The following is a 12209-nucleotide window of genomic DNA, read 5'->3' as shown; positions in this document are numbered from 1 at the left end:
TTTAAAATATACACTATTTATGATTGGAGGTAATTTGACTATTAAACTTCTGGGCTTTTCATTAAATCCTTTCATTACTATTTTATTGAAGAGCTCAGAACATTGCATATGCAGGTAATGATTGCAGATAATAAATTTTTCTCATTATTTAGTCTGAATATATGTTGCATTGAATTTAATCATGTCTATGCTTATCTACTATAGAAAGATGAAGAGAGATAGAGCCTTGGGGATGGTAACAAAAGAATTTATTTTAGAGATATAGTACCTTTCCTCTTTCTTTTCTTTTTTTCCTTCCTTAATAAATTGTATAATTAAAGCTGCTCACAACTTTCCCTTTTAGTATTCACCATAAGCCTTCACATGCTCTGAACTTTTTCAAAGTTACCGTAAGAGCTGAATTTCTTGGTTTCTGGCCAAAGATTAATTTTATTTCAAAGCCTAAAATAAAATCTACTTTTTGAAATCAGTAAGGCTAAAATTATTCATATTCTCTTTTAATATCAAATCTATATATGGGTTGTTTTCGCACATATAATCCCTAGATGACAGAATAGTAAATTTTGGAACTCATTATAGAAATAATCCCTATTAAGACGTGTGCCAGAGTAAAAGTGCTTGGCTATTAAGTGGTTAAAATACATCAAATGGATAAAACAGTCATTGAAAGTGGTTGGATATTAATAGCAGGTAATTTGGAATTGCTTAATTTAATTTCAGAGCAATGAACTGTCCCTGGAGGTGCTGTTGGCACGTGGTGAGAGGTAAGATAACTGTCCTCACCTGGACAAAAGAGCAGTACCTTAGATTTACAACCTTTTGACATAAAGGAGGCAGAGCTGTGAATCTGGATCACAAGAACCAGTGCAGAGAAGAATATTTTCATGTTGTTCACCATTTAAATATGGCTTTCATAGCCTTGTTAGCTGTGCTGGACGTGGAATTTAGGAATTTGGCCCAAAAGATTTGTCATGACTTTAATCTCATGTGCTACATTAGAGCCTTATTAAGGTTTTAGGTAATTTTAAGTGCATGCTATAAGTCCTTAAAGCAGCTTAGTGAGGTTTTTTAGCATTTCCATTAGAAACCAGGAAATAAAATGAGAAAAGGCATTATTAATGTATTGTGGATTGTTCTTGCCCCAAAGAGCTTACAAATATCCAATATGTTTATTCAATACAACATGGTCTGTGACAGTGGTTAATTATTTGGCTTCATTAAAAGAGTAGTAATATTTGTAATTGTATTCTAAGGACCTCCAAGTATTTGACTGCTGGTAACCTTCCCCTCTTCCAAATCCTCACCTTGCCAGAAAATAGTGACTTCTTTACTCCTTTACAAAACAAAATTTTAATACTCAAACATGTTTGATCCCTCACTGCCTCAAGGAGCAGAATGCATCTTTTAAGTTACATATAGAGAAGCCAAAAGTGTCTTTTCAGTATTCAAGATCAGCTACTAAGACAGTTCTTGGCAGTGTAAGTATTATTACATGGGTCACACACCCCATCTTCTTTCTGAAGCCACTATCAGCTTTCCCTCTTGTGTTCTTCTTCAAGTGTGGAATGGCTCTGCTCTCTGACTCCCAAAACATATACCCACACTGTCTTCACTTCATGCAAATGGCTGCTCTGCATTTCTCATCTTTGTTAATTTGAACATAATAACTCATTCTTCCCAATCCCCTGTTCTCTGTTCGAAGCATAGCAGGCTTCTTGTCACTATATTATAAATGTTGTATAATTCTGGTCCTCATAATTCACTTCCAGACCAGGTTCACTTCTGACTCTTACTCATACACAGCAAGTGTGCAACCTTCCTGGACTCATAGCTGAAGTCCTTACTCCTTGAATTAAGTAACTCCAAAGGCTATCAGTAATTCATCTAAGAAGGTCAAGCTGACTGTAATTTAAATTATATATCAATTATTTGTTGGCATTTGTCATTCACAAATTTGTGTGCCTCTTTGCCTTTCCTGTTTTATCTGTGTGGGCCACCATGGTACCACAGTTGTCTTGAAAATATTGTCTATTCACAAAAATGAGCTGATGATTTACATATAGAATTATGTTGTTGATTTTTGGGAGATCAGGTGATTATTTTTCTGCACAGACAGTCAGTTCAAAAGCTTAAATTTTGGAAGAATGAGTCTTAGGGCTATAAAAGTAGAAACATTTGGCATTGATCAGGGTAGCAGAGGGAAAAAATCATTGCAGACTTCTTGATAAGCTGTTTTCCCTTGCCTGCATTAGTATCTGTTGTCCACCTGATTGAAGCCCTTTTAGTGTTAATTTGTTGTGTGAAGTCTCTTGTGTCTTCACCAGTTTTTGGTGAGGAAAAGCAGAGCACAAACTCTGCCACCCTTCAGTGGGATGTACACAAAATGTCCAAGAGATAACTGATCTTGGGGCCTGGTTATCATGGGCACATCTCATTCTGCTTTGGGGACACTTCTCCGCCTCTGGCAAACATATGTGTGGTTCAGTGGGTCCCAGAAGTGCATCACTTAATAACACATTGACTAATACATTGATTAGTTTAGTAAGGTTTTCTAGCATTATCTGATTAATTTCTCTTAATGTTTTTTTTTCCTCATTCTTCCTCCTGCTATCTCTTTTTCTCTCTCTTGGAAAATAATCTATGGGAATTAAATGAAAGTGGTATTTAGTGGATAATCCTCAATCTGTTGCAGCAGGCAGAGTTCTGTTTGAATCTGAAGATATCTTGCTGTGGATTAACAAAAGCTTCATATGACCAGAACATGCTATTTGTGTTACACAATATAACATTGAGCCACTAGTGAAGGAAAGCATTCATTTTCTCATATTATCCACTTTTCTGGGGGGCAGGAATTCTGGCAGATGGTTATTAGGGTATGTGTGAGATCCCCTTTAAGGGGCATTTCTCATAAATGTTTAGAACAAGAAGTATTTTTCAGCAGAACATGGAGCATTCAAAAAGTTGAAGATAAATAGCTCAGACGGAAAGGTGGCCTTTTATCTCAAGGGTTCACATCAAAGTCCAAGATGAAATTCAGTAAAAAATACAATTTCATACATGACTACCTGCAACATCTAAGAAAGAGCTTATGCAAGCATAAAAAATAAATAACTTCTAATTCCATCCCTTCCAAAAGATCATTATTATCCTTCATTTATTTTAAATACCTTTTTTACATTAGATCGTTTATTTCTGGTAATAATCTGTGTATGCTGGTTTAGGTATGGTAAAAATGATATTTCTTTAATGTTTTGCTGGCTGTCTGCAAACAGATGAAAGGTCTGTCTTGTAAGACTAATATTTAGTTTCATACACAATGGCCAGATTTCACAGCTAGGCCTACACATTGTGTTGTTCTTTACTGAATATGTGTGAAAATGTCCTTACACTAGATCTGAAAAAATAGAATTGATCCTCAAGATATGAAAATGTTTTAAACAATATTGATATTCTTTTTTAGAGGTGATCAACTGTTGCACTAAGATTCTTGTATGATTTACTGACTTTCTCTTGCCTGCTATCACTTTGCTGTAACCATAATTCAGTCATTACTCTGGGTCAAATCAGTGGTGTTTTGTGCCATGTATTTTGCATCTGGCAGCTGCCAACAGCAGAGGGTAAGTGCAAAAGATAAGGGCACAAAATCTCTCCTCTTTCAGAAACATGCAGCTAGAGATTTTCTATAATGGAGTGCTATCACTGAGTTTAATGGATTTTAAATATTTTTCTTCTCCCTGAATCTATATAAATATTTGGGCTCTGCATCACCCCATTTATTAAGAAGAAAAACATTTTTGTAAGTTTTCAGCCAGGGATCATATCATTGCATGCTCTATGTCCTTTATGTAAGAGAGAACAAGTAAAGCTGCTGTAGTCAACTTTTTCTGTGTTGCTTAGGACATCACATGAAAAAACATTATGCAGCTGAGGTGCTCATTTACATGGGAAGGTATTTGTTACATTTCTCTTCTGCTTATGCAGTCACTGGTGGTTTTCATCAGCATTAAAGCCTCCTTTTTTGACAGCAGTTGTGTTAAAAATATTACTGTTATATAAATAAGAGGATATCACCGTGTGTCAGACTGAATACCCAATATTCAGTCTGACAAGACTTGCATATTAATTTTTTGTTGCAACTATACAAATACCCCAGAATCACACTAGATATAATCCTCACTATTCTCTCAAGAGTTTTCTTCAACCTACCACCATCACCCCTCTTTTACCTCAGTTTGTCTGAGCCAGTTGGCAGGTGTTGGAACTTGTGAAAATATGTATCTCCCCTCACCCACTCTTTTTTCATACGGATGAAAAAAACCCCTCTAGTCCTTTTGTAAATTTCTCACATTGAAGGAGATGGTTACACATTCTGATATAAATTATGTTCCAACCACTTCATATGAAACATTTAAAAGCAATTAATGTTATTTTCTATTTTGATTTTTTTTTCAGTTCTTGGCTTAATGCAAAGCGAAATTTCTTCTTCATTAGAAGAATCAAATAAGCAGGTTACTTCTGGACATTAAAATAGGAAAGCTGACCCAATTCAAACAGCAAAGCTCGCACTTACTGCACCAGAGCTCTTCTGAGGTAGGTGCTCACCTAAATAAAATGTCCTTAAAGACATTACACCTCCACAAGAATACACTCTAGGTGAATTCAGACTCGCACACTCTGCTCCTTACAGCACCATGACAATTTAGGCCAAAATCCATTATCACAAAGAAGCATGCGGTGAATGCTAAGTTTAAAGTCATCAAAAGTCACTCCCCAAATTGAGTCTAAAAAGATAAGTACATCTACAATGGACATTTTATACTGTCCCTTTCTCATCTCTCTAGCATCTAAAATTTCTCTTCACCCTGGTTTTTGTGTGTTAGATGTTTTCCCTAGGGGCAGTTTAGTCCCTAGTTTCATCGGTGCTCAATGAGTTTTAGTCTCATTCCATGAGAAAGGATCTTCCTTACCTAATAACAATTATAGATACCTGACTGTGGTGGTGGGCTCTTTTTTTCTGGAATTTATGGTTCTTTCCTGGTACTTCCTGAGGTCTTTTTATTCACTGTATAAGAAACATGTCTTGTATGAAGTAAACAGCTTCCTGCTTTGAGCCCAGAAAGTTACATCTACTTCCAGTGAAGTTATCTGGATGTCCTTTGCTATTGTCAGCTATCATATCCTTTCTAAAAAGAAAATGAATACATCTCTTTCTCCTATATTCTCAAAAAGCCTCCCTGGTGCTTGTTCAGGAGTTCCATTCAGAGAAAACAGCTCATTTTCTAGAATGGAGAAATTCCTTTTTTGTCCAGAAGGCCAGGGAAAGACTTATGTGCCATTTAAGATCAATTTACATTACAGTCTGTGGTCTGAAGTGGAGTGTGAAGTTTTAGCTGATCATCTGTATAAGATAAAAAAGAAGAAATGAAGGAAAAAATATTTAGAGGTATTGTAAATCAGCTGGAATGTAGGTTGAGAGCTTTCTGCAAGAGCATTTTGCAGTGTAACATACCCTTTTTGAAGATCCTTACTGAGTTGTAATTTAACTTTGGGTGATTTCCCAGTTCTTAGATAAGCACAAAACTACCTGTATGAATCTATACTGGATATGCCCTGGCTTTCCTCAGCAACAGAGTGACTTCAGTGGGACAGGAATTACTGAGGATAAAATGAGGCCTTGCCATGTGAGAAGATTCCAAGAACTGCTGAGATTTTCAGCATTAGTGTTGGATATGATGTTGGTTTCTTAGTAGGCAAAACTGGGAAAATGGACAATTCTATCTTATCATTCATGTTAAAAGAAAAAATGTTTTTAAAAGAGCTACATTAAATAAGCTATAGAGCATAACAATGAAAAAAAACCCCTCTGACATCCTGTATCAGGTTTTGGGGGTATTTTTCTTAATCTCTGTGTTTATATGTATGTGTCCAGATTCTTCTCAGTGGTGCCCAGCAATAGGACAAGGAGTATGGCCATAAACAGAAACACAAGAAATTCCACCTCAACGTGAGGAAGAACTTCTTTATGTTTTTATGTTAAGGGTGGCAGAGCCCTGGAACAGCCACCCAGGGAGGTTCCTGGAGTCTCCCTCTCTGGAGACATCCCAAACCCACCTGGACACCTTCCTGTGTCACCTCTCCAGGTGACCCTGCCTTGGCAGGGGGGGTTGGACTGGATGATCTCCAGAGATCCTTTCCAACCCTAATGATAAAGTGATTCTGTGATTTTCTGAACTTGAGTTCACATTAATCCTTCCTCCAGTTCCACTTTGTTCTTCACTTGCAGTCTTACACAACTCACTGCCAGTTTCACACAAACCACCTCTCTCTCTACATTGAAGGTTTCTGTCAGTGGGGCTGCAGGTGCCATGGTCTGCAAAGCTGCAGTTCAGACTGCACCAAGAGAGAACCCCAGAACACTCCAATTATCCCCATGAATGCTAAAAAATAGGTCCTCAAATTATCACCCTAAAAGAATGTAGGACTATATATGTAGTAATTATTATTATTATTATTATTATTATTATTATTATTATTATTATTATTATTATTATTATTATTATTATTATTAATAATAATAATAATAATAATAATAATAATAATAATAATAATAATAACAACTATATCTATATTAATATCTATATCTATGTTTTGCAGCCAGAGTGGCTGACGCTCCTTGTGACAAGGGGAAGGCTGAAGGGACTGAGCCAGCTCCAAATGAGCCACTGCATCTCTCTGCAGGACAGTGCCAGGCACAGCTACTGACCTTAAAACTGCCTCTGCTTTGGAGCTTACTGGAATGTATGTCTGCAAGGTACTGTAAGGAATCAACCATCCTATGTATGTGCATCTGTTACTGGTCACCTGTGTCTAATGCTCTATCTAATAATTTAATAATTCATTATTCGATTGACAATTCAGTTCTCCATTGGAGAAAGTGGTGGTCATTACTTAAGCATATAGGAGTTTAATTGTACTGGGACTGAGACTTGGAAAGAGTTCCCCTTGACCAGACATTTGCTTCTTTGCCTTTCATCCATTCACTCCTCTTCCCTTTTAAATTTTTGTGCAACTGCTACAGAATTTAATGATATATGTCAATAGACTGAATGTAGTATAAATGAAACCAATACAAACACAATCCAAATAATCTAGATATTTTTTCCAGATTACTATTAATCTTGAACATTTTAAACCCTAAAGACCCTAAAGCATGATTTGGATGGCCATGAAGAAGACATATAATATGAATAATATGGGAAATATTACATTAAAAGAGCTTAATAATTTCCTAAGATATTTTTATTGTAGTTAGTTTCTATAGTTTTTTATTAGCAGCTTTCACTTTTTATTTTTATAATTTTCGAAGATTCAAACTTTCTGAAAGGAATCTAACATTGTTTTCCATACTCACTGGAGTATTTTGGAGTACATGAGTTTTGGCACGCAGGTTATGTTTAGGTGGTTCAGTCACTACAGCACAAGTTAGTCAAAGGGTTTCATCCATATTTCTGAATCATATATTTTCAAGTAGGGAAACAGTGTCTGTAGTTTGTTTTTTTGCCCCATCAAGTTATTAGCAATAGAATTTAACCTCACTTTCAAATCTACTTTAGGTCAGTAGTTTTGGTACTGTTTTTATGACAATAATAGCTGTTCTAAGTTTGTGTCCCAGGCTTGCAGCTCCCAGCGGTCAGGAATGCAGCATGGCCATGAAAACCTCACAGGCAGGCCTTGCTCCCCTGACATGGTCAAATAGTGCAGGACCTGTGTCCACACAGCTTTAGCTCTGCTGATCCAAACACTGGAGTGTATGAAATATTCAGTTTCATGGTATCAGAGATAAGGATAAAGTCATATTTTAACAGCACTTAGATCCACATCTTCTATCATGACACTTCTTCAAAGGGGACCAATCCTTGGGAGGTGAGAAATTGCCTCTTGTTGAGCAACTCCTTATTCCAGTGATGGGACCTCTGGCTTAGTGTCAGTGTTACACACTGAGAAATTCTTGGCAAAGTATTAATAACTATGGCTGCAGGATTTACACCAAACTGATATTGGCAAGTTTTACAGTAATTCTAAGTCACTGTCCATATGAAGGATATTCTTGTTATTATATCACATCACTTTACCAGAGCAAAAGAATTTTACTTACACACATGTTCATTAATTTACTAATAAAATACATGTATTCACTTAGGCACCAGACTATTTTGATGCTAAAATGATTGCTTTGTTTATAGGGTTTTTTTGATCAGTCTTGACAGTCTTCAATTTTAGGCATGTAGTTGCAGCATAAAAATATTGCCATGAAACTACTTGGGCACAAACAAGTGGAAAAAAAGTCTCACATTCCCCATCTGAACATTATTTTCCACTGTATTATGTAGCTTTTGGTGGCAGTTTGTTAAAGCTGTGCAAAAATAATTGATAAACCTCATATATAAGAAGCGTGCAGAGTACAGCTTTAAATATTTTGAAACTTTGCTGGTGATTTCTATTACATGTAATGTTTTAAATACATGTTGTTTGTTTGATGAGGACCATCAAATAATTGGTTCTGATTAAACCCCATCAGGTGTACAAATATATTTTCTTAAATAATTTTAAATTGTCTTTTGATCTGTGGATTTTTTATGTCCCAATTTTCAGAAATTGGGAGCTTGATCTGACCAATATTCACTGAGCACAGCTCCAAGCCCATGTGATGGACTGCACACTGCTGTGACACTGATCTGAGGGGTGAGAGGAGGAGGGAAATTTGTGCAAGAAGTTTGCAGTCCAGTTATGAATCCTGAGAAACCAACAGGTAAAAAGCACTACCTAAAACTTTAGTGTGCCCAGTTGTAAGGATGTACTTTGTGCATTTCATAAAACTGATACAAATTTTCTAAAGATAAAATACTACAGTATTGTAAAGGGACATTTTTTCTGAGTTCATTCATGTTTTACTGGAGCTAATCCTGGAATTTTAGCTACTTGCATTAATGCCAGAGTGGTGTCTCAACTTTCCCCTTCTTTCCTCAATCTTCTAAATATTAATGATTTTGCAACGATAAATTTCCCTATATAGTAATTTTTTATATTAACAGGGTTTAAATTTCTGCACAGTAATGGTAATCAATACTTTGATCAAATGTTATGAATACTTAAACTTCTGTGTGTGTTCTGATTGATGTCAATACATTTATTCAGATGTTTAACATAGAGCATCTTTGTTAGTGTTCAATTGGCCTTTCTAAATTTCAGTGTCCTGAAAAGTGACACACAATAAAATAATAAACCCCTCTTTCTGAAGTGTTTGATGAGTTTTTAACAAAGAAAACCTATAATCTTGGCTATAAATAAATGGTATCCAAGTTCAACTTTTATAACCCTATCTTGGTCCTTGAGTTTCCAAAACTAATAACAAGGCTTCTTCCACAATGGGAGGAGGAAAATGTCCTGATTGTTAGAATTAAAATCACATATGCATATTCACTCATTTAAAATGTTTCTGTGAAGCACTGAGAATAATTTTCACTTTACTTTTAGCTATTATTTCTCAGTGTATGATTTATTCTTCAAAATTATGAGGTCAGGAGGCTGTGAAAAGAAACCATCTTGGCCATCAGATAGCTGTGAACAGAATACAGAACTTTTTGTTGAGCTAAAACTATAAGTTGCATTATGAAGGGTTTCTTTTAAAGCTTATGAAATAATTTTGGCAAAATTCCTCTCAGGCGATGCTTTTCTGAAGATGAGTGAAAAGAAGGAAGTGTGCTAAAATAAGTATCTGGGATTATTTTAGTGGAAGTTTTATGTCAAAATAATATGAAAGCCCATCATAAAATCCTTTAAAAATTGACTTTTCCATTTTTGTATGCAGGTAGTAATCATAACTGGTTTTAGAAAGGTCAAAAATACCTCACACCTGTCTTACTCCCAACACCAAAGTACCCTCATGGTAGGCTCATTGAGTTTTCTCATTTTCTACTCTATTTTCAACCACTTTTAGTTTCTTCTCACAGGAATTCTTTACGAAGTTCTTTTTGTGTGGGAAAAAGTTACTTGAAAACCTAGCAACTTTTAATTTCCCTGGCCAAACATTTTGGCCTTTTATTTGGCTTAGAACTAAGATCCTACCATTGCAGGTATGAAGTCTGATTTTACATTAAAAAAAAAAAAAAAAGGAAAAGAAAATAAAAAGAAAAATAAACCAAGCAATAGAGAAAAACAAAGAGAATGAACCCACTTTTTGGTATGGTAGTGTCCATGTAAAAGGAAGGAAGGGGAAAGAAGGAAAATTTGCGAAGCCTATGTGAATCTAGCATTAGTAGTAGCAGAGTGGGCACTAACTTCTGGAAGGTATCAGTGACAACATGGCTTGTGCAGCTGTGGGGAGGGGTCTGTTGCCTCTTGGAAGGCCACACACTCTGCCGTGCAGAGATTTTGCCTCATCTAACCTGTTAAAAGCACAGTCCACACATTTTTGCAGGAATGTCTGCTCCGGCGGAAAGCTTGGCACTGCAGCAATTCTCCCGCCCTCCACTTTCTGCTCATCCACATATGAACTCCTGCTTCCTGTGCTGTGGGATTTTCACCCCTTTCCGTTTCGGTGCGTGATGCACACACATGCAGCAGAACGAGCCGGGTGTGCTGGGAACATCCAGCTGGAAACATTCAACCCCAAAACTATCGCATCCCCTGGGGAGCTGCGGCCGCCCGCACCTGGGCATGCTGGGGCTCTGAGGGACACGGGGGAGCTCAGAGGGACCCAGAGGAGCTGTGCGGAGCCGGGGGAACCGTGAGGGAGCCCGGGGAGCCGGGAGGAGCCGGGAGGAGCCGTGCGGGACCCGCATCCCTGTCCTTGGTACCCAGCCCTGCCCGCGCCCGCCGCGCAGCCCCGCACAGCCATGATGGGGCTGCCCGCTCCGGGAAAACAAGCAGGAATGCACGGACATTGTGCCCGCAAAACACAGCTCCGTGCACCGGAGCAAGCGATTAATTCAGAGATAAAGGGCTTCATTAATATGGCACCAAATTCTATGAACAGCCCGGCATGTACCACCATCACACACACCCGCCGCTCACCCTCCCTCTGTCCATGTCAGAGCGACAACAATTGTAAGAGAAATAAAACATTCCAAGATCTCAGCTGCTAGAGATGGATGAATGCAATGCCACTGTCCAAACCTCTGGCATTCTCACGACAGCTCAGCAAATTCGCAGATTCTTCACCCCCCCCAGCCCTCCCTCTCCCCCCACCCTCCCAAACAGAATCAGAAAGCACATCTTACCGCTGGATGAGAGAGAAGAACAGAAGTGCCCACACCATCATTTTGAGAGAAAATGCAGGATTCAAGAATGCAGTGCTCCCCAGGCTTGTTGGATTTGGAGGAATCATCTCTATTCCAGCCCCCCCACCCCCCCCCCCCAGCTTTTTTCCCCCTTTCCTCTCGGTTGCAGATGGATCCGTCCCCTTCTTTAATTTTTTTTTTTTTTTGGTAGTAGTTCTCCCTCCTCCCTACCAGGTCCCGTCAGTGGGATGAGACATTGCGCCCAGCTGCGGGAATTAATATGCAGGGGGAGAGAAATTAGATCTGCACAAGCCCTTTGCAGATATAATCAGAAAACGTCAGCTCTGGCAGCAGGCAGCAGCTTCCAAATCTAGGGAAATAATATAATTGGGAGAAAAGAAAAAAAAATGAAACCCAAACAAAAAGCGAAAATCACAGACGCTCACAGAATAAAAACATCAAGGAAAGGAGCACATACACATTTACGGAACCGCCGACACACATGCAGGAAAATCCAATAAAGCAACAAAGAGTAAATGAGAGGGGAAAAATAAAAAGAATAAAGCAATGGAGCTGCTGCCTGAATGCAGATTAACTCTGAGGTCAAAGTGGAAATGATGCACTCTGCTGCAGCACAGATTAACACATGCGTGGTGTCAGCCAGGGTGCTTTTTAACCTTTGATTACACATATGCAGGCAGCCTGGATTTTCATTTTGGAGCTGAGAAGGATTTGGCAGGCATAAAAAAGGAGGTTGGAAGGAAAAGCTCGCCCTATGCTGCTGAGCATCCTCATTTTTCTAAACAGCGTGGAAATCGTGATTGCAAAGGGGGAAAAAAATGAAAGGTTGGATGGGGGAGTGGAAAAGGGAGGGATGGTTGTTGCTAAGTAACTCAGGAAATGGGGAAAGCAGCATTGGTGGAGTCAGTA

The 12209-nt window shown here is 38.1% G+C and overlaps 1 protein-coding gene across 2 annotated transcripts in view; it reads right to left on the bottom strand.

Annotated features, from left to right (window-relative positions):
* Window positions 1-11396, bottom strand: part of GABRG2 (gamma-aminobutyric acid type A receptor subunit gamma2) — a 61137-nt gene extending 49741 nt beyond the window's left edge. For both annotated transcript variants that reach the window (XM_066559921.1, XM_066559922.1), the window contains exon 1: window positions 11280-11396. In XM_066559921.1, coding sequence (XP_066416018.1) covers window positions 11280-11386 — 107 coding nt within the window. In that variant the 5' untranslated portion in view covers window positions 11387-11396. The remainder of the gene's footprint in view (window positions 1-11279) is intronic.
* Window positions 11397-12209: the final 813 nt, after the last annotated feature.

Source organism: Molothrus aeneus, chromosome 15 (assembly GCF_037042795.1).
Source record: "Molothrus aeneus isolate 106 chromosome 15, BPBGC_Maene_1.0, whole genome shotgun sequence".
NCBI lineage: Eukaryota > Metazoa > Chordata > Aves > Passeriformes > Icteridae > Molothrus > Molothrus aeneus.
The sequence above is the reverse complement of the archived record's forward strand: the minus strand, read 5'-3'. Positions and strand labels throughout refer to the sequence as shown.